This window comes from Artemia sp. Qi Xiang Cuo, chromosome 14, assembly GCF_049724085.1.
Source record: "Artemia sp. Qi Xiang Cuo chromosome 14, ASM4972408v1, whole genome shotgun sequence".
Classification (NCBI taxonomy): Eukaryota; Metazoa; Arthropoda; class Branchiopoda; order Anostraca; family Artemiidae; genus Artemia; species Artemia sp. Qi Xiang Cuo.
In genome coordinates this window covers 21,917,242-21,941,254 of record NC_142807.1, presented here as the reverse complement: position 1 = coordinate 21,941,254, position 24,013 = coordinate 21,917,242, and the positions used below count along the sequence as shown (strand labels likewise).

At 36.5% G+C, this 24,013-nt stretch overlaps 1 protein-coding gene across 1 annotated transcript in view; it reads right to left on the bottom strand.

Annotated features, from left to right (window-relative positions):
- Positions 1-24,013, bottom strand: part of LOC148944264 (CD109 antigen-like) — a 340,357-nt gene that overhangs the window by 292,366 nt on the left and 23,978 nt on the right. The window contains exon 4 of the mRNA XM_089099715.1: positions 2,272-2,342. Within this exon, the coding sequence (XP_088955841.1) occupies positions 2,272-2,342 (71 nt within the window). The remainder of the gene's footprint in view (positions 1-2,271; positions 2,343-24,013) is intronic.

Here is a 24,013-nt window from a genome sequence, read left to right as displayed (position 1 = left end):
CTATCAAAACCTTATATGCCCCCAGGGTATAACTTAATACCCTTGCCCGGAGGGTTGTGGGGGAGTGTCCTCCACAGAAACATATTTTCTACCCGGAAATCAACTACATTTAACAAAATGACTATCTCAAAATTTTGATTGGATATTTTTGGGGGAATGATGGGCGTGAGGGGGGGGGGCTAGTTGCCCTCCAATCACTTTCGACTATCAAAAAGGGCACTAGCCCTTTGAATTTCCAATCGAATGAGCCTTTTTGATGTTTCTACGACAGCACCTTCTATAAAAACCTTATATGACCCCAGGGCATAACTTAAAACTCTTGCCCTGAGGGTTGCGCGGGAGTGTCCTCCACAGAAACGTATTTTCTATCTGGAAATCAACTACATTTAACAAAATGACTATCTCAAAATTTTGATTGGATATGTTTGGGGGAATGATGGGCGTGAGGGGGGGCTAGGTGCCCTCCAATCACTTTTAACTATTAAAAAGGGCATTATCTGTTTGAATTTGTAATCGAATGGCCCTTTTTGAAGCTTCTACGGCCACGCCTTCTATAAAAACCTTATATGACTCCACGATATAACTTACAACCCTTACCCTGAGGGTTTCGTGGGAGTGTCCTCCTCAAAAACACATTTTCTATCCGGAAATCAACTACGCTGAACAAAATAACTATCTTAAAATTTTGATTGGATGTGTATGGGGGAATGATGGGCATGGGGGGAGGGGGCTAGTACCCCTCCAATCACTTTTGATTATTAAAAAGGGCACTAGCCCTTAGAATTTCCAATCGAATGAGCCTTTTTTGTAGTTTCTACGACACGCCTTCTATAAAAACATTATATGCCCCCAGGGCATAACTTAAAACCCTTGCCCTGAGGGTTGTGGGGGAGTGCCCTCATAAAAAACATATTTTCTATTTGGAAATCAACTACGCTGAATAAAATGGCTATCTCAAAATTTTGATTGGATGTGTTTGGGGAAATGATGGGCGTCGAGGGGGGGAGCTAGTTGCCCTCTAATCACTTTTGACTATTAAAAAGGGCACTAGCCCTTTGAATTTCCAATCGAATGAGCCTGTTTTGAATTTCTATGACAACACCTTCTTTAAGAACCTTATATGCCCCCAGGGCATAACTTAAAACCCTTGCCCTGAGGGTTGTAGGGGAGTGTCCTCCTCAAAAACATATTTTCTATCTGGAAATCAACTACGCTGAACAAAATGGCTATCTCCAGAAATTTTGATTGGGTCTGTTTGGGGGAATGATGGGCGTGGGGGGTTGGTTAGTTGCCCTCCAATCACTTTTAACCCTTAAAACGAGCATTAGAACTCTCGATATCCATTCGAATGAGCCCCCTTTGAAGTTTCTACGACGGCCCCTTCCATATGAAGCTCCTCTGGGAAATTTTTTTTTAATAATAATAATAATAAAACATTGGAGCCGTATGGCCTTTACTGTAGGCAACGCTATAGCGTTGCCTCTGATCTCGTTAAATATAATTATGAAGTGTAAACTTCAATAATAGGAGCATCCTAGTCAATTTGCGTCAAAAGAAGTAACAAGCAGGACAGGGTCGTATTCAGTTTTTTTTTCGGGGGGGGGGGGGGTAGAAATGGAATTTTTTTTTTACAAAAAAGCTTTTAAAAACACATCAAAATTTGTTTATATTCATTTTGTTTCGATTTTACGAGTCGGAAATTTTTTTTTGTTTGGGGGGGGGGGGTGAAACCCCGTTCCCCCCCTGGATAGGGCCTTGAAGTAGGCACAGTGGCACCTTCATGAAGTCAACTTGTGTTGGGAAAACCCAACACAAGTTAATGACTTAGGGAGTAACAAACCTCAGAGTACCCTTTTTTTATTTAGCGTTTTACACAGAAAGTGGGGAATAAGAAAAAGTCAAGGGAGGCCATGTCACTGGAAAGCCTCAATGGGAGGGGGAAAAGAAGGATTTTTTCAGGGTTGGTTAAAATAGTACTTTCTTAATGATTTACAATTTCTAAAGAGCTAAAGGACTGTCTGGTCTGCTTTATCGAATGAAACCCGCAGCAAAATGTCATCTATTTTAGATTGAGTATTTTAATTTTATTTTAAATAAAACACGTAAATATGATAAAATATAAATTTTAAGAATTTATGGCCTTCTTAATTTTCAGTTTGGATTTATCTTGTAATCAAGTCACTCATTGTTGTAACGGAGAAGAGAGTAAATCAAAACAGTAAAGGCAAGAAAGAAAATAATAAAAGAAAATAACTCAGATAATATACTCACATGGATGCTTATTGTCACCGGGTCGGAATAGGGCAGAAGGTCGGTTTTTAAGACAATCACCCGAAACAGAACTGAAAATGTCCAAAATTAGTGAGCACCACAGAAAATGAAAATTTAAACTACAAGGATGGTATGTTGGCCTATGATGGCCTATTATTGTTGGTTGCCGCTTGTTTATTGTTGTTTGCCGCAAGGATGGTATGATGGCCTATTATTGTTGTTTGCCGCTTGTTTATTGTTGTTTGCCACAAGGATGGTATGATGGCCTATTATTGTTGTTTGCCGCTTGTTTATTGTTTATTGTTGTTTGACGCAAGGATGGTATGATGGCTTATTATTTTTGTTTGCCGCTTGTTTATTGTTTATTGTTGTTTGCCGCAAGGATGGTATGATTGCTGATTATTGTTGTTTGCCGCTTGTTTATTGTTGTTTGCCACAAGGATGGTATGATGGCCTATTATTGTTGTTTGCCGCTTGTTTATTGTTTATTGTTGTTTGCCGCAAGGATGGTATGATGGCTTATTATTGTTGTTTGCCTCTTGTTTATTGTTTATTGTTGTTTGCCGCAAGGATGGTATGATTGCCTATTATTGTTGTTTGCCGCTTGTTTATTGTTGTTTGCCACAAGGATGGTATGATGGCCTATTATTGTTGTTTGCCGCTTGTTTATTGTTTATTGTTGTTTGCCGCAAGGATGGTATGATGGCTTATTATTGTTGTTTGCCGCTTGTTTATTGTTTATTGTTGTTTGCCGCAAGGATGGTATGATGGCTTATTATTGTTGTTTGACGCTTGTTTATTGTTTATTGTTGTTTGCCGCAAGGATGGTATGATGGCTTATTATTGTTGTTTGCCGCTTGTTTATTGTTGTTTGCCGCGAGAATGGTATGATGGCTTATTATTATTGTTTGCCGCTTGTTTATTGTTTATTGTTGTTTGCCGCAAGGATGGTATGATGGCTTATTATTGTTGTTTGCCGCTTCAGACTTTCACATTAAAACCTGTAAAAATATTCGTACTTGAGCTGCTTTTTAAGCACTTAAAATATTGTTTTGTAATAATGTTTTTGTATTTCCATTGCTGGAAGCCAAGGCTATGTCGAGGGGTGTGGTTACTGGGTTTGATCCCCCCCCCCCTTAAAATTTATACCAACTCATAAAAACACAACAAATCATCTGTTTTTGAAGTTTTTTTGTAGCCCTTCTCCTTCCTCCCAGAAAAATACCCAATCAAGATAAACCACCGAAATTAACCGATTCATTTAAAATAGCCTTGTTGTTCAAAATAAGCGCCAACCAAGAATTATTCTATTTTCAATAGCTAGTGTAATGTACACACTGTAAATACCCCTGAAAATGTGTTATTTACGGTAATATAAGATTCGATTACGCAGATCAATAGACCAGATTATAGTCCAATGGTAACTTAATATGCGAAAAAAAGAACTTTATACCAACAATATAAAAAAAACGAAAATAAATCATTGGTGAGGAAATAGGTAATATAGGTCAGGAATAGTAAGTAATATATAATATAAGTAATAAATAAGTAATGCCATTACTGAATAAGTAAATGTATTATAACTAAACAAAGTAATACCATTACTTACTATAAAAATTATTTCTATCAATAAGCGATATCAAACATTTTACCAACATTCAAAAAAAAGTTTTCTTGGAATATTCGTAATGCTTTTGCAAGTTAACAAGGAAGACAATTTTTATTCTTCGTTTATTAGACTAGTTTCCGATTTTTGGTAAATATTGACTTAGTATCTGTATGAATTCTTAAGTCAATTGACCCAGGAGGAGGTAAGTACTACTTAGGGATTTTTTTTCTGCACGATCTCATCTGTTTCCCAACTTTCATATTAATAATTACCAAATCTTGAAGATCGATGTTCCGCTTTGCGGCAAATCATTTTGCTAAAAAAAGGCCTCTTTTCAACATTTTTAACATAATTTACCTCTGCTCATTTTAATTAATTACGGAAGGAATGTAACCGGTGATAATTGTTGGCGAAAGAGGGACCAATAAGAAAAAATCTAAACGATTGCCAAAATCAATGCAATATTTGTAAATTTTGGCCAATCCTGGTTCGTTACCTTTGAAACATACTATCAAACCATTCATGGTAATGAACAATAAGCAGAGAGTGACCATTGTCAATAGCAACCGAAATTCTGAAAAAAAATGCTAATTGAAAATGCATAAAAAAATCTAATTTTAAGAAAGAACCCCCGTAGCCCTGCTTCAGCTTTGGCTGCAACACTTCTTTAACTTTGACGAGTCAGCTTTTATTTCACTGTAAACAAAGTTTTTAAAAAAGAAATAAAGTTATAGCTATTTTTACAAAGAAAAAATCAATTTTTCAACAATAATTGTTTACTGTCTTATAATTAATTAATATAATAAATAATATTATTAGCATGGTGTATAGGCTGCCCAGTGCTCACTTGGATGATTTTATCGAAGGATTTAATGAGCTGCTTGCTAAACTACCCCCAGGCTGTAGCCATAATGTGATGGGCGATTTCAATTTTAACCTTGTTGATTTGTCTGGAATGAACGGTGATTTTTAAAATTTTAGAATTTCGAGTGATTTGTATCACCTCGTGTCTGTGCCAACCAGAATAACTTCACAAAGTGAATCATTAATCGACAATATTTTTGTCCGATCGAATGATCTTCGTAAGAGCTTCACTGATGTGATAGTTTTCCGTGGGATCTGACCATCTTCCGGTCATACAATTAATCACCCTGTGAAAAAAAAAAAAATGCGAAATAAGAAGGTCGTAACTAGATTGATGAAAAAAGAAAATCTCCAAAAATTTGCAGAAGAGATTATTATTGTTGAATGGAGTCCAGTTCTTGAAGAAAAAGAATGCCCTTCTAGAGCATTAGATTGCATTACGTCAACCATTTTACCTATTTATGAAAGAACATGCCCTTTAAAGGCTTTAAAGCAGAAAAAACTTATTCCACGAAAGCCATGGATATCGATGGAAATAATTGACGAAATAGAACTAAGAAATAGGCTATATGACAAATATTTGGATGTTCGGAGAGATGAATCATTTGACCTATTTAAAACACAGAGAAATTTAGTAAATAAGCTCCGACAAAAAGCAATCTCTGAATTTTATAGCCGCAAATTTGAGGATAGTAAAGGAAACATGAAAGATACATGGAGGGCAATTAATGATCTTGTTAGTGGCAAGAAAGATAAGAGTAGTGAAGAAGTATGTTTAAGTGGATGCGACAGTGACGATAAAAGTGCAATAGTAAATAAATTTGGTGAATTTTTCTCTAACATTGGACCTGAAGTGCAAACTAGTGTTTATAATACCTAGAAATGCAATGTAATAATATTCCTGATGAAAGAGGTAAACCTTTGGAAATGAGTTTTAGTTTGTCTAAAACGTAACAAAACGAATACAAAAGAAATTGATGCGTTTTTGTGTGCCCCCCTCCAGAAAATACCTCCCCCAGAACGAATATATATATATATATATATATATATATATATATATATATATATATATATATATATATATATATATATATATATATATATATATATATATATATATATATATATATATATATATATATATATATATATATATATATATATATATATATATATATATATATATATATGCGTGGCCTGAGCCTCGACTAAGTTTAGAGAATCCACCAAAAACACTAATAAAATTATCCGTCAGAAGTTAGTATTATAAGAAAATCATTATCATAAGTATTTTTATCAACATAGGGTTTGAATTGCATTGAAGCGCAACTACAATAAATCATAATTTATTTATTAATAAAATATTAATTAATAAAAAAATGTTCTTTCAATAAATATATTAAAAATGATAGTCAAAATCTTACAACATGCATAAGAATATAAACTCAAAAATGTACAAATCGATAAAAGGAAAAAAACATAACGGAAATTTTGAAAAAACTGCACACTTTAGAAAGAGCTGTGAAAATTTGCCAAATTTGATAACGGCTCAGTCCAAAGACCCTCCCCACTTTCCTACTTAGGGCTCTGAGTTTTCCGATCTCTCGAGCGATCATTTCTGGAGGTATCAAAACAGAAAGGCAATACTATAGCCTATCTAAGTGTACTAAAAGTCGCTTGGCTCTCGTGCGACGTAAAAATTAAATTCCAAAACATATACAATTTTTTTTTTATGTATATTTAAAAACAAAACAAATGACTGGTTTATTTTACTAAGTCAAAATTTGATATTCTTGATTATTAGCAGGATGGCGAAAGAATAAAAACCTGTGATCTATCGCTTCCTATGATACAAACAATACAGCTTGTAAAAGCGTATCGTCACGGTTTCGAAGGTTTTCTTCATGTGTAGTTACGCGTCAGTGACTCGCCGCTCGAGCGTATTAGCCAATAGTAGGCCTATGTGCTATAAAAAGTACTTTTATGAGAATCTTTATTTGTTCGGGGCATATAGCAAGATTAGCAAAGCTGGTAAATATAGGTGGATAGATGAGCATTAAAGGAGGAATGTTGTTGAGGTCTATTTATAGAAACAGGCTATAAAGGAGGGTTTACCTTGATAGATATTACAAAAAGTTGGATATAGCTCCTGCTTCTCATGATTTTGAACCCTATTCCGAGGGGCTAATAACTCACCGTCGCAGGTGTCCCTTCCTTCATGCCTCCGGCACGCCTGAAACAGCGTGTTCCTGGAAGCGAAGGAACACAGTTTTATCTTTGGCTTATGGAAAGCGTACGGTGCGTTTTTTACGACGGCAAACTTTCTCCTCTTGAGAGGTTATCTTTACTTGGTCGTGTTGTTTACTGCGTTCGATATTGGAGATCCTGGGTCCTAAAAAGTGGACATTATGCTTTGAACGAGAATTTTATTACCAAAAACCTTTACCATTGCCTAGAGATAAATATGCATTCCCTAGTGCTTCCCATTCGTCGATTCAAATGGCTTGGGCTCGAACGTCTTTTCAGAACTCTCCGACATGAATAGCCAGCCGTGTGAAGTTTTTTTTTGGAGGATGCGGTCTCAAACCAGCACTTACAGTACTGTAATAAACTTTTCGTTCCTCTAACTTCTACATCGAATTGGTCGATATAAAAGTATAACAGATTTTGAAGCTCAATATTCTAATGAACATTTGTCCTTGCCCAAGGCCAAGCGAGTTAGATCCATTGGTGTTGTGTCTGTCAGTTCCGTCCGATTTTTCTTTGCCCGGGGACGATGAAATCAAGCTCGAGCTAGGGCGAGCTCGCATTGAAAGCCAGCGAATAATGAAACCCTTGATACCCGACGACGTACTTTCTGCTTTCGGTCACCAAGTACCGAATGTTCGTCTTTCTGTACTTCACGACAGTGACTCAGACGATGACTCAGAGGTAAATACTCTGTCCGATAAGCAGGAAAAGGCTTCCGCGACTGACACTGAATCGAGATCGGAAAGTGACGGCATCTTTGAAGATTTGCCAGTGATTGCTCACTGTAGGAAACACCAAGTTGAGAAAAATTTGGTTAGTTAGCCTGTGACGAACATGAAGAATTCTAGGTTTTGTCTTGTCAAGACTTCTGACGGCTACATAACACCAATAAAAAAATCCACGCTGTTGTGGCTTCTGAGGGAAAGCTCTGAGAAGCTGAGTAGTCATCGATTAAAACGGGTGATGGTCCAGGGCCGAAGAGTAGGACTACGTGTATCGCCATAAACGAATGCAGAGGTCGTTGTGAAATCGGAATTGCGTATCGGTGAATGGTGTGTTTACAGACCAGTTGGCAGGGGAAAGAGAGTATTAGTTTAGCGGGTCATACAGTTTGGCTACTTGTCTGGACGAAGATGCCACTCTGTTGATACGCAGAATATGGCGATGCCGTTCCCTGACGACATAGGAATTCTGTGCCAGTGGTTCCGGCTGAATGCTGATCTCCAATTAACTGCCGCATTGGTAGACCAGGGTTACTGTGACTCCAGCCTGTATATCATGCATTCAGCAGAACCCGTTTCTATGGAAATCGGCAACAACATTGTCTTTGGCTTTGGCTCAGACGTCTTCACAAAGCTGAATTCATTTATCCAGAAGAAAGGATTCCACTTTTTTTATGTCTCTTCAGCAATTCAATCATCATGTTGAAAATGGCATATAAACATAACACTGACGTCAAGACCATAGCCACCTCCAATGCCACGTTATGTAGTTCAACAGAAGAAACTTTGTTCCAAATTTTTTAAAGATAGTTGTTATTTTTTTTCCCTCCCCTCCTCCTATCTGCACGGGTATATTGCAATAAAGAAACATATCAATCATAAAACATTATGCATTTTCATATCGCCTAAATTTAAAAAAAAAAAAATAATTATTATATACCAGTCAATGTATTAGTGGACATGAAGGCACACTACCATTTAACTTTTTTCTTGCCAAATATCTATCGCTCCCCCCCGTTCCAGGGTGTCCTTCCCCCTCTAGGAAACGTTTTTCCGGTGGCAATTTTACCTCAATTTCTTAAAATTCATCCCCTTCAGTTTTAACTAACATGAATTCGAATTTTAAAGGTAGTCTTCCAAAAGGCTTACTCTTACAACTTTAAAATTTTTTAACACAAAACAAATTATTTGCTCTCCCGTAGACTGGGTGTCCTCCGTCCACAAGAAACCCATTCTTGCGGTGGCACTTTTTTCCTTATTTTTTTTCTTTTTTTTTCAGCCCTTTTTACGACCAACCTTAATCAACAAAAAAAACCAAAATACAACCAACCCATCAACAAAAAAACAAAAATAATCTTAATACCGACGTGCATGAGGTCACAGAACTGAACAGAATCTTGAGCCATGTCTCCTACGGACCAGGAGGCCACTCACGGCGGGGCTGGTCCTTCCAGCTCAAGTGCGTGTGCCCCTCGTCCCCCATTTGCTTGAGTTCTTGATATAATTTTATGAGTCTCGAATACATTCCGAGATCTAGGGCAGCGGAAGCGATGAATACCATCGGAAAACTTGTTATGCTCAGTAGAAGACTTAATAGTAGAAGACTTAGTAGTAGAGTTGCTCGTCTGGATTCTATGAGGCCCCCGTACACACAGGTTTTTCTAGTAGTTACAGGTCAACACACTCTGTGCCAGGGGACTGACGCGATTTCAAAGTTCACTGCCTTTTTGGTGATAAGCCCAAAAACCAGCACGTCTTGTTTCATAGTTATGCAATTATTTTTGTATATAATCAGGTTCCATATTTGATTCTCCATCAGTTTCGAGTCGTTTATACTCGAGATAGCATTTTTTGTAATTAAATAGAAAAAATGGATAATTATAACCTTTTTCAGGTTAGTAAAAAATATTAGCATTATTAAAAAGAAATTTTAATTAATTTAATGAAGAAATTATTTCCTTACACTAGAACTAAGGGATACTTATACACTTAGAAGCCTGTTGTTTTTAGGAGCTGAAAAAACCTCTAATTCTCTTATAGGTTGAAATTTAAAGTGTGATTTTTTATCAAGATCAGTGGTCTTTTAGATGTTTTTTTGAAAAAAAGTGCTTAGCTTTTCGATCGGTAATTTGGGGTTAGAATAAAATGTTGATTTTTTAATGCATTAATTTTTACAAAAGTTTCCTTTTTTATCAAGATCAGTGGTTTTTTTTTTTTATAGGTATTTTTTTTAAAAAAATTAACGGCCCTTCTGCATTTACGGTTTTATTTTTTTTTTATCGGGATAAATTGTTATTTTATATGTTTTTTTGAAAAAAGTGCTTAGCTTTTCGATCGGTAATTTGGGAATTAGAATAAAATGTTGATTTTTTAATGTATTAATTTTTAAAAAAGCATAATTTTTTATCAATATCAGTGGCTTTTTTTTTTTATCAAGATAAGGTGTTTTTTTTAGGGATTTTTTTTAAAATAATTACAGGCCAGTCTGCATTTATGGTTTTATTTTTTATAAAGATCATTACCCTTTTTAATGATTTTTTTGAAAAAAAGTGCTTAGCTTTCGATCGGTAAATTGGGATTAGAATAAAATGTTGATTCTTTTAATGTATTAATTGTTACAAAAGCTTCCTTTTTATTACAGTGTGATTTTTTTATCACGATCAGTGGTTTTTTAGGGATGTTTTTTTTTTTGAAAATATTTCCTGACCAGTCTGCGTTGAAGAATCTCTTCCTGAAATTTAATGCGTTCAAAACCCTCAACCCCCCATTTCCTCAAAAATAAAATTTGTTACCTTATAACCCTATTTAATAAATAACATTGTTATCTATCATTTTTATTTAACGGACCTAATTATCTCATAAGAGGGATTGACTGAGCCGTGCTAATTAACTTTTACACTTCTTAAATTTATATTTATGTCTACATTTTATTGAAATCTGATAGTTTTACTTGACTGTCATATGCAATTCTTCTCCATATTTTTTAATAAGGAACGCAAATACTGTTTTTTAAGTTTTAATTTACAAATACAGTCACGGAAGCATGGACATAGGAGGAGGGGGGAGGGTGGAGGGGAGGAGCAGTTTATAAAAGGTCCTCCAACCCAATAACTAAACCAATTATTTTTAAATAAATATGTCTAAAATAAACTAAATTAATGTACAAAAACCCAAAATGCATTTGTGCTAAATTATAAATTTTTTTTTTTTTTTTTTTAAGGAATTATATTCGTTAAAAACAAAACAATCCTGTAAGAATTAAAGTTCTTGCTAACAGAAATTAAAAAACACCAAAAGAGCAGCTGTTATCAAATTCGCTAGAAAATTTAAACATGATTTGGACCATCCATCAAACACTCAACTTATATCGACAGAACCCTCTGACCCCTGCGTTGTCTCCCTGTCAACCCCTTCTCAAGTATTACAAAGTTGTTCGTATATATAAGTCAAATCGGAATTTGTACGTATATACCTATTTTTTTTTTCTATCCCTATTTCCAAAAAATAAGACAAGATTTTCTAAGGATCATAGCTTTTTAAAAAATTAAAATTTTTTTTTAAGCTATTTAATTTTCTTTCATTAACCAAATTAGCGATATATAAAGGAGTGCTTATCATGCATTTCTATAACAAAAAAAACCTTACCTCGTAACTTATAACTAAGATGCGTTCTAATGCAATATTCCTTTTAGACAAAAAAACTAACTATTTGAACGCGCACTTTTAGACTGGTATTTTCGTCCCTAATGCATTTGAATACATCCGCTATACTTATCAGATCTAACACCGCCTTTCAATCCGATATGAATTCTAAGTAGGGTCGCATGCAAATTTGACTTTAAATAGCAAGATGTTTATCTTCAATAAGCAATTTACACAGGGAAAAAGGTTTTTTGACAATTTCCAATTATGTCTTCGCAGCAATGTTAAGAAACATTATTTGAATGAAGCTGTTTTTGACCATTTCATTGAAACAATTAGATTTTTTCAAGAAAAGAATTTGAGACTATTCTATTTGAACTATTTTGTGAAAGCCGAGCCCCCTCCACCGCGTAATGGGTATCAAGCCTCCGCCCGCGAAGTAAGCCCCCCCGGTCCCCATGGGTTCTCTGGGGGTGGGTTGTGGGAGGGGGGGGGGAGGGCCAACCAAAATTTTAATTGTGGATATGGTGGGAGCAAAAATTAATTATCTCTTACCAGTATTTATTTAGCCCCGGTCGAAAAAATCCATTGGTAAAAGACAGAGGAAAATACGGATTATTGAGAAAGTAACAACAACACCACCAAGCTCCGACATATGGAGTTTGTTTCCTTTAACTGAAGCCGAGGAGCAAGTGTTCGTACAGCATACCGCGTCGGTTGAACGATGGTAAAATTTCATCGACATTTACAATGAAGAAGCTCAAACAATTGAATTGGACCCATATTTTACTTTTTTATTTAAAAAAAAAAAATTTGGAATAAAACCATTAATTTTTTCTATCATTCTCTTGTTCGAACTTACCCTTCTGAGAATAGGACTACATTGTCCCGACAAAAAAAAATATTTTTTTTTTTTTAACATGTTCAGTTGACATTATGAAAGACATAAGGCAATGTAACTTTTTTCTTCTTTTAATTGTTCAGGTGGTGGTGGGACAATGACTATGAGAAATTGACAAAAGTTTATTAACTATAAAAAAAATAATGATTATTTTACATAAAAATAAAAAACTTTTTTTTTTCTACAGATTAAAAATATAGCACCACCAGCGGCACCATTGAGTGGTGAAGCAACTATATTTACAGAACCAATTCTGTCACCACCAGAAGAGTTCAGGGATGAACCTATACTGGTTCTAGATAATATGGAGTGGCATGAAGGGTTCCTTAATAATGTTTTTGGGGAAATGGCCAGCCTGGAGGACTTAACTTGTGATATTGACATGCTTGAGGACCCAGAGTGGGCAGATAGTTTCATGCGCGAATATTTAGATGATGATGCTACATGTAAATCTGAACTGGGTCCTCATAATGAAATTCCATCAGAGGACAATACAGGCTGGCTTGACCAATTGTCCCCAAACACCTTAGAATATGTGCTAGGGGACCTCATGTCACAACCCTCCAATGTGATTGAACAAACAGGGTCAGGACATCAAAACAGTACTACGTCCCCGGAATTGCCTGATTTTTATCTGTTAGAATCTGCTCTAGGTCATTTGAAAACGTACAGGGTAGATTTTAGCCTTCCCGAGGAAAACGCTGGCTATATTTTAACTGACCCTGTGGAAAATCTCCATAGCTATATTAACAAAATTCGAGCACTTATTGATATTCAGATCCAGTAATGGGGGGGTCAGGGGGTAATTAAAGCATCAGTGAACCAAAAAGTTTTTTTACAAAGGGGACATCTGGGGACATTTTTTATTTTCATTTTTCGACTGGGAACCAGACTTTTTACCCAGGTCTAAACGATTTTGAAGACAACTTTTTCAACTGGGTAAATAAACTAATTTTAACTTTGAATACATTTAGCGAGAAGGGACATGGGTCCACCATTTTTTACATTGAATGAATGGATCTGAATCTTAGTAGATTTAAAAAAAACTTTATTTTAAGGGGAGGGAGGGGTAACAAAATAAAATGCCACCCAGATTTGTCGACTACCAAAGGAGTTCAGGGTTTTTATTTTGACACTGGACTACAATGTTTTAAATATGCGTTTTTAGCAGCAGCCCATAAGACATTAAAAAATGAATCATCAATGAAAAATCTCGACAAACTTGCACGTAACGGTGAAAAAAATTTCCCTAAAGTAAATTTAGATTGTTTAGAGGGAAAATATCCGGTGTCCTTGCAAGAAATAGGCCTAGTTGAAAAAGCAAATGATACTCTTGGGGTGGGAGTGGATGTTCGCCGCAATGCCACAGACTTTGGCTCTGGGGGGAAAAAAATTAAGACACCGGTAGTTTTTTACTCGGTGAGGACATCGAGGGTGGAATCTTTTAAAAATTTTTTTTGTGTAATTGACGAAACCCACACAGATGTCCATTATTATGTTCATTTTTTCACACTTACGGCGATCCGTCGGCTCTTATGTCAAGGCAAGAAATATGGGGAACGTTTCTATTGCCCCATGTGCCTCCCCTCATTTAAAATTGAAATTACGTTGTCAGATCACATGGGACATTGCAAAATTCACGGAAATCAAAGAATAGACATGCCGGTAGAAGGCAAAGACATTTTACAATTTAAAAATTTTCAAAATTCTCTTCTGAAATCTGATAAAATGTCTTTGGATTGGGAAATAAGACTGGTTGAGGTCTCAGACCCATCAAGGCCAAATATAGTCAATGAAAACAAACTAGTTGCGTGTTCCTACGCATAGGCCCGTCGCGACGCCAACAATAACATGCAATTGGAAGAGTTTTTTTTTACTATGGACGAGGAGGGTAGTATGGAAATGCTATTGGTTTCTTTAATAAAAACGGCAAACGGGGCAATTTCACGATTATGTCATACTAATTATCCGATGACATTGTCGGATAAAGAGCAATTGGCGTTGGAAAAGGGACCAATTTGCTGGGTGTGTAGGGATGCCCGTGCCCCAAAAGACGCAGTTCAGGACAACAATCACCTTAGTTACCCCACGTACACATGGAAAAGTTTCTGGCGGTTTTTAGATAACAATCTACATAATTTAAAAATTAAACAAAAAAAGTTTAGAAAGGGTTTTGTAAATAACTATCAATCTGATAAATCTAATGTGATGAACGACCTGGAACAGATTCACTGAAATGGAACAGTGGATGATGATGCATGGGTGATAGACAGCTTTACGTACAAAATCATACCTAAGTCATCGGAAAAGTTGCTTGTTTTGGAATTTATGTGGAAATTTGTTGAAGCCGGTGTTGAGTAAACGAATAAAATTCGCTTTTTAGATTCCTACAGTTTTTTTCCCAAATCATTGAGAGAATTAATTCAGGTGCAGAAAAACGATGACGGCAGAAACGCTTTCCCCCTTCTCAAGCAACAATTTCCACATGATTTATATGATTTGTTAACGGTCAAGGGTATATATCCTTATGATCATTATTGTTCCATGTCAAGATTCTCCGAGGAGAATGTTCCTTGTATTGAATCGTTTTACGACAGTCTTCATGATCTTAGGTGCATCCCCAAGGAATACAGTTTTGCTAAAAAAGTTTGGGCAGCGGGAGGGTGAAAAATGGATTTGACTACTGCAAGCTGTATTTGTCGAGTGACGTGTTAACTTTGTTAGACATTAAGTGTAAAAATACGGATAAAATATATGAGGAATTTAATCTTGATTTGGGATATTATTATTCTTCGCCTCATCTAGTGATGGACCTCATCCTGAAAATTAGTGGGGAAAAAATCGGGCTGATCACTGACATTGATCAGCATCTGTTCCTCGCAAGGTCACGGAGGGGGGGTTTTGTTTTTCACGGAGACCGTATATTGGAAACTGATCCTACGGGGGAGAAGACGGGGACAAAATCAAATGCAGTTTTCCTCGATATGAATTCTCTCTACCCCTCGGCCATGTCCCATTATGCACTACCTTGCGGCGACTATAAATGGCTCAGTGACCCTCAAGCTCCCCATGTCCCCAACATTGGCGACGACAGTGTTGAGGAGACTGGACCGGTTGGATGGTTTTTTGAAATTGATGGAGAGATACCAGTCGAGCTTCATGATTCAGTAAAGGATTTTGTTTTCCCGTGTCTCAATAGACCTGTGACTAAAGACTCTTTGAGCCCTCGCAATAGGCGTTTAGTCGAGGTGGATGGATTGCATTGGGCGCCTTCAAAACAAAAACTTATTGCTGACCTTCTGCCGAAAAAAACATAGTTGTACATCATGTAGCGTTAAAATGGATGTGCAACAATGGTTTCAACGTCACAAAGGTTCACCGAGCACTCGAGTTTAGTCAAAAGCCATATTTGAAAACATTTGTTGACACTTTTGTCAGCAAACGTTCTGCAGCAAAGACGAAAGCCGAAAAAGAAATTTATAAACTCATTTTGAATTCGGCTTTCGGCAAAATGTGTGAGAGTGTTCGTGATAGGAATCATTGTGACGTTGTGACCGATCCAGAACAATGTGCTCGAATTATTGCCGATCCCAATTACACTTCCTGTACAATCATTGGCCCGGACATGGTACTTTTGAATAGGAAAAAAAGACGCAGTGTCCTGAATAAAAATATTGCAGCAGGCAGTGCTATCTTGGAGATCTCTAAAAAGCTCATGTTGGAATTCTACTACAATGTGGCTAGGGTACAGTGGCCGGACAAGGGGCAAGTAGAGGTCTGCTACGGTGACACGGAGTCTCTACTGCTCAAAGTAAAAACATCAAATCTAATTGATGATTTGGCGCAAGGTGAAATTATCAGCTCACGGATGGACTACACCAATTGGAATGTTGGTCTTTGCCCTGAGCTAGTAAAACGTCGGGCGCCCAATCAACTTTTATTTTTAAAATCTGAAACGGGTAGCGACTTGATTTCCCGTGGCATGTTTGTAGGTCCGAAGGTGTACTTTATACAGACACATGACGAGGAAATCAAGAAACGTTGCAAAGGAGTACCCACGCGCTATGTGGACAAGAATTTCAATATGGACATTTATAGGAATTGTATTACTGAAAATACAATTCCACGAGCCAAATTGTTGGCAATTCGTTCATTGAAGTACAAGAACTATACTGTAAATGTAGAAAAAATAGCCATGAGTACCATTTCCGACAAGGTCTATGTTTGTCAAGATGGTGTGACCACCCTCCCCCTTGGTCACTATTTAACTTCAGACCGGATCGAATGTACTGCCCACCGGGAAAGTCTCGGTTTAAATAAAGTCCTGTAACTAATTTCCTAAAAACCTTTGGGGGGGGGGGGGGGCCTCGCGGCCCGGGGGGGGGGGCCTCGCGGCCCGGGGGGGGGGGGCGGCCGCCGCCAGCGCGGGAGGCGCACCGTCACCAAAGTTATCTTTTTTTTTGGACTTAGAGCAGATTTTTTTTTTTTCATCTCTAATTTAATGTTTTATTTTCTCTGTAAAAAAAAAAAATGTGTTTTTTCTCTCTGTACCCATGTAAATGTTGTTGTTGTTTTTTTATTATAAATAAATTAAAAAAAAAAATTTATTTTTTCAACTGCTCTCTCTAATTTAACGTTTTTTTTTTCTCTGTAAAAAAAGTGTTTTTTTTATCTGTGTGTAACTCTTTAAATGTTGTTGTTGTTGTATTTTTTTATTATTAATAAATTTAAAAAAAAAGTGTATTTTTTCAATTTATTTTTACTTTTTTATGTGCATATAATAAAAGAAAAAAATATGATTCTTTGTCTTTGTCTTCTTGAAGAACAGAGTAGTAGGGAAAAAAAAAAATTATTTAGTCATTAGACAATTAGGGTCTACAGTTAGTTTTCCAGGTGAACTTCTGAAAGGAACATGTATCAATTTAAAACACCATTTAGATCGTTTCTGTGTGGTCCCTCAATGTCGGGCAAAACAACACTCTTAACTAAAATAATTGAAAATTGTGATAAAATGTTTGTGGAAAAGCCGAAAAAAATCTACTATTGCTATAGTATTTGGCAGGAGTCGTACAATAAAATAAAAACAATAGCTGCCATGGGATCGATGCAGATACAGTTCATACAGGGACGTGACGTTTTCAACATTATTGAACCAAACTCTTGGCTGATCATTGACGATCGGGCTGAATCTGTTGAACAATGGGCCCAGCAAATTCTGCAATCATTCACTGTTCGCTTTTATCATGAACGAATTTCCAATACTCTGGTTCTACACAATCTCTGTCATCAGACCAAATGTCTGCGACCACTTGCTTTGAACTGCACATACTATCTCATCTACTGAGTTGTGCGTGATTCTAGCTCGCTAATAATCCTCAATAAACAAATCTATCCAGGTGCCCCTAAATTTCTACTCTCAGCTTACAATCAGGCAACTAATAAACCCCACGGTTATATCCTGCTGGATCTTAATCAAAATACACCCGAGGATCTGCGTGTAGTCACAGATATTTTCGACAATGAAATTACAGTATATCTCCCGGTGAACACTAAAAAGACCTATTAGTCGCTATCATGACACTGAAGAAACTACATGAAAATAGACACTTGTTTTCAGTTCTAAGCACTTCAAAACCTCAGCTTAGGAAAGCCATACTCAAACATGGCCTTGACAGTGATTTCATTAATCTAACATCTGAACTTTGTTTAAATTTCCCCGAGGTTAATGTTCAACTAACAGAAGTAGTTAAGCAACAGGCAAAGCAACATCGTTCCATTGTACGCATATTGGCCTCTAAAAAGAAAGGAACGAATTTTAAAAAGAAACGACTTCTTCAGGCGGGCAGTAGCTTTTTCACACTTTTACTGTCAATAATTGCAGGACTTGTAAACAGTTTTCTCTAGTGATAATGGAAAAACCCTATAAATTGACTCCAATAGAACTCGGTCTCTCACCTGTGGAACACTTTGACAACAATCTGAATAAATTCGTTGACAGTGAAACTATTGATAATGATAAAAAACTGATTTTACTTCAAGATGCACTTCGTCGAGTGGAAAACCACCATCTATCAAAGCCCACTGCTGCTGCTGCTGCTGATCCCAAACAAGAATTATCTTCTCAAGAGTCTTCTGCTGTTGGAACACAATTAAAGAAGGAGGAATTGGATTAAATTTTATTTAAAATTTTAAATATAAGCCCCAAATCATATCGTGAACAAATAAAACGACTCCTAATCTATCTCTTGGAAAGTGATCAAATTCAAGTTGAGAGCAATGGGGAAAGGATTATAATTCAGGGCAAGAGCTATAATCTACTTGATTTAATGTATGACATGTTTACAAATCGTAAAGTACTATTATCATTTGACACTCGTCTATACAACTTTCTAAATACATTAAACTTCCCCAAAAGTCTTATTGGCAATAGACAAATTCTAAAAAAAATTAAATGAACGTGCATCATCATCATCATTAAAAGATGAACTTGAAGCAGAAGAAGATTTTAAATCAATTTTGGAAAATACTAGCACACCACTGATAGCTAGACAAAAGCGAAGACGTATCAAGTCAACGTCTCCGCCACCAGCAGCAGTCAGTATACACAAGGGTAGCGGACATTACACAACATGTTTACGTTCGAAATGGCTGACGTTCTGAAAGATGTTTATGAAAATATTGGCGAGGCGGGGAGTTTAAGGTCCCCCACAACTCTCTCCAAAGTCACGGGTGTTCGCACTAACAGTGTACAAGACTATCTACAAAATGAACCAAGTTACACTCTGCATAGAAATCATAGACTTCATGCCAATCAATATCGAAAAACTAAAGCCTTTTACCCATTGCATATAATGCAAGCAGATATCCTGACTCTAGATGAGCTTCAAAGACGTCACAATATACCGTACAAGTACATTCTACTTGCAATCAGTGTTTTTAGTCGCTATGCATTTGCAATTCAATTGCGATCAAAGAGAGTTGTTGAAGTTGATCAGGCCTTTGAAATTATTCTCGAACAGGATTCATATAAAAAAATTCAAACGGATCGCGGTAGTGAATTTGTTAATCCTCATGTTGCAAAAATACTAGAAAAATATAGTACACTGCTTTATCATAGTCACAGTCCTATAAAGGCTGCATTGGCTGAAAGATTGATAAGAACTATTCGACTTTTAATTTCAACATATTGTACATTGAAAAATACACCAGCTTTTATTCATGATCTAGATAAAATCATGTTGATTTATTATCACCGACCTCCTCTATCTTTGTCCAACTAGTCACCAATAGAATTACATCAGTCTTATCATGACAAAATTGTCACCTTTATTAAACAATAGTACAATGAATCAGAATCCGAGTAGAAGAAGAAAAATAAATTCAAGGTTGGTGATACTGTTCGAATTAATAGAACAACTAATGTTTTTGAAAAAGGGGAATTACTTGTGGTCCACTGAACTTTTTAAAGTGGCAAAAATCCTAGACACTAAACCCATAACTTATCGCCTGCGTGATACCAAAGATGAAGAGATTCTCGGAGGCTTTTATGACTATGAACTGCAAAAAGTTAAACATGCTAGTGAACTCTATCAAATTGAAAAGATATTACCGACCCGTACCCGCAGGGGTAAAAAACAGTTACTTGTTCGGTTTATAGGATAAAACTCGGATTTCTATTCTTGGATTTGTGTTGGATATATTGACAATCCTCTATATTTTCTTTGAAGCTTTCAGTTCCAACGTTTCTGATCCTCTATCCACTTACTTGTATACGACAAGTGATTTTTGGACAGAACTCTCACCCACCGTCAAATTTGAAGGTGCATATAAAGTGACCCTTGTTTACTGTATCCTCAAAAATACCTACGACATCCTGAGAAAGGATCGCGTGTATGATATAAAAGTGATACCATTCTATTGGACTATGAATGGGTTGGGCTATGCCGACTATGACTGGGTTGAAGCACTTAAATCTAGTGACTATCCACATGTCGAATTGAAATATATTTAATATGATAATATGAGGGATTTGTGTCGTACAATCAATAGAAAAATCTCATATCGTCGGAATGGTACATTCCATTTTAATTATTCATTGGAACATGATATGATTTACATTAGCTCACCTGTTGACACTGAAACAATTATTCTCAATGACAATTTGAGAGATGTTCTTGGCTTTAAACAGAATATGATCCATGGGAAAAATGCTGGTGCCGTTTACGGGATGTATCAAGTTATTTTTGGTTATTATCCACCTGGTTTTGCCTCGGACTCTTGCATATTTCTCTATGCATCCTTTGTGTAAACGTCGATAGTCGGTAATTCAAATGTCCCCCTCCTACGTGTTCTTGAACGAAAAACAACTCATGAACTTGTTCATCACTATAATATAAAGCATCTTCAGTATGTTCCTGTAAACACTTCGTATTTGTACCTCTGTCAGTTAACACTAAGAAGTGAATTGGGTGATCCTCTAGCAATAACAAAAGGCCGAGCAGTGATTACATGTCATTTTCGACCCATTGTCAACGACGGTACAATCACCTAAAAAATGAACAATAGAAGAATTCCATTTGTCTGTCCCGATATCGATTGTTATCTCGGTGCTTTGAGTCCACGTCAAATAGGCAATGGATTGGACTATTACAAGGGGCGTACTACAATGTCTGGCTATGGTCTTGGTAGCTGGTTTGCTAAGCTATTTCGTTCTGCACTACCCCTTGCCAGAAAATATCTTGTACCTGCTGCATCAAATTTTGCAGCCTCCACACTACAGGACTGGGGGTCGGGCAAGAATTTCAAGGAGAGTGTTAAGGAAAATATTAGATCTTCAGCAAGAGCTGTTGGCGAACAATTAAAATCTCGACAAAATGGAGAGTGATTGAAAAGGATGCGTTCGCGTCATTCACTCATCAGTCTCCGCCCAGGCAGGAAGCAAAGGACATCAACAAGGACTTTGAGAAATAAAACGACAAAGACCAATAAGCAGCAGAAGAAGAAAAAGAAGAAGATTGTTAGATCAAAGAAGGATTTCTTCTCTTAAGATGACTTATCTCCCTCACAAGGAATCATATCCATCAATCAGTTTCTCATTGAATCTATTCAATGCTGAAAATGTTGATGTCAGTGTCAAGTATGGCTACTATGAACAATTTCATCCTCAACAACCCCTCTCAGAAAATATACACTTTCAAATATTTTCCAATGAAAACTATTTCATTGATTTGTAGTCAACATTTATTGATTTAAATGTTGTAGTGAAGAAAAAGTCAAATAGTACAACTCCAAATGCCGGCGATGGTCTATCCTATGAAAACTGTAGTCTGCATAACCTATTCAAACAAATTAATGTATTTATTAATCGGACATTGGTGAGCACCAGCAATAATTTATCCAACTATGCAAGCTACATACAATTTATGATGATGACACCGAAGGTGTACAAGGAGATGAGAGGACAATCATCGGGCTATGAATATCGAACAAGTGTTGATACTGACGGTGAGTTGACTACAGCAGTGACCCAGGAGTATCATCTAGTTGGAAAATTAAATCATGAGATATTCAATATATCCCAATGGCTACCTCCCAATGTCAAGATTGACATAAAGTTACAGATGGCCCCATCGAATTTCATTCTGAGAAAAACACTTCCTGCAGCACCCGATGCACATGTTATTATCACATCGGCAATTCTCCATGTCCGAAAACAACAAGTTATGAGCTCTGTTGCATTGGCAGTGAAAAAGCTAAGAACCAACGGCAACAACATTAAACTTCTTGTCCCCCATACAATCACCAATCAACGTCACATTGCCGCTGGCTCTCGTAGCTATAGCGATTCATCTTTTATCAATGGAGAAATCCCATCAAAATTGGCTTTGGCCTGTGTGAAGAGTGGCAGCGCCGTTGGATTCTAGAATGAATGCCCCCATGATTTCAATTTTTTAGGTCTTTCTAGCCTTGTGTGCACAGTTAATGGAATTTCACTGTACACTTTATCTTTTGACGAGAAATCCTATCGAACTCTCTATGAATTGACCATGCAATCCCTAGATCATAACTCTCAACGATTTGAAAATGGAATAACTGAATCAATGTTTTCAAAAAATCATGGGGTTATTGTTTTGGACCTTTCAGGCACACAGGATATAACCATAGTACGAACAGAGAATGTACGTTTAGAGTGTACATTTGCCGATGCTCTGGCTGAGTGTATCACACTAATATCACTGAGTCAATTTGAAACCTATTAGGAAATCACACCTGACGGCAGTGTTCTACTAGACCTTGCACCATGAACACAAATCAAATAATCAATGTATTTAGTATGGACCCATACATGTCCCAATACAAGTCCTATTGCATACCCTCGGACTTCATTGAAAAAATTCCAAGTGATAACACTACCCTAATCATTGTTAATAGCAGTCCATCGACTTTGAAGACTGGCCATTGGCTATGCATCTTTCAAAACAGCGAGGAATATTGAATTTTTTGATCCTCTTGGTCTATCGTATAAATTCTACATTCCATACATCAGCAATTTTATTGAAAGCAGTGGGGAAACCATTATTCAAAATCAACAAAGAGTACAGGATTTAACGACTAAGACATGTGGCTTTCATGCACTACTCTTTTTAATGTTCAGATGTCGTGGCTACACCTACAAACAGTTTCTCAACATCTACGTTGACTTACCTCGATTGAACGACTTTCTAGTGGAGAAAATACTTACAATTGTATTTAATTTTGATTTCAGTTCCCTAATAATAAAATTTTCTAAAGATTTATGTGAAATTGTTTATTAATAAAAAAAAAAATTATATACATGATAAAACGACTTTTCTACTCTTTAGATTTCATCCACTACTAGGTATGTGTCGACAACAACTAGTGCGGGTAGATTATTTGAATTCACAGTGTACTGATCCTGATGTACTGCAATGTCAGGGTCACATTTTCTACAGTAGAGTGTGACTTCACTCTTGTCATATCTCTTTGTATAGTCAATGATACTATTCTCAGTCATTCTATAGAATTCACGTGTTTCAATTTGCGTATTTGAAGCAATTTCACGAACAGTGTCCTCAAATGTCGAATCACATTCCATCACTGCCAAATATAAATTAGTGGGCTGCTAATCATAACACCTATTGTCTTCACAGCGATGACATAGAAACCATATTCTTTTTTTGTTCCAACAGTTGAATCGTTGACCTGGTTCCTCCGCCCAGAAAAATCTAAAACCACGACGATACCAATCTCGTAGCAATAAACTAAAATCCCGGTTAGGATTCTTTCCAATCATACTGGGATATGTACTCTCCCACTGCTTGCATTTATCATAATGACAATTGGAGCATAGGTAGCCTCTAGGATGAGAGTCACACACCTCTTCAAGACAGGAATTACAACCTTTAATTTGTACAGCATATCCTCTATGCAATTTACATGGGTTGCATAATCTACACTTTTCATCATACTCCTCAATCATTGTGCAATTCTCACATGATGACCAACTGCCCTGTGTGTACATACATAGTGGACATGTATGGAAAATTTTGTCATGTGTTGACTCTCTCACTGCAAAAATTAAACTGAGATTTAAAAAAAAAAAAAGTGTCCGAGAGAGAGAGAGAGAGAGGAGTAAAAACTACTTTATACAAATCTTTCTTACGAAAAAAAAAAAGTCAAGAAGTTCTAAAAACTTACGATTAAAAAGCATATCCAAAATAACGCTGTGCTGCT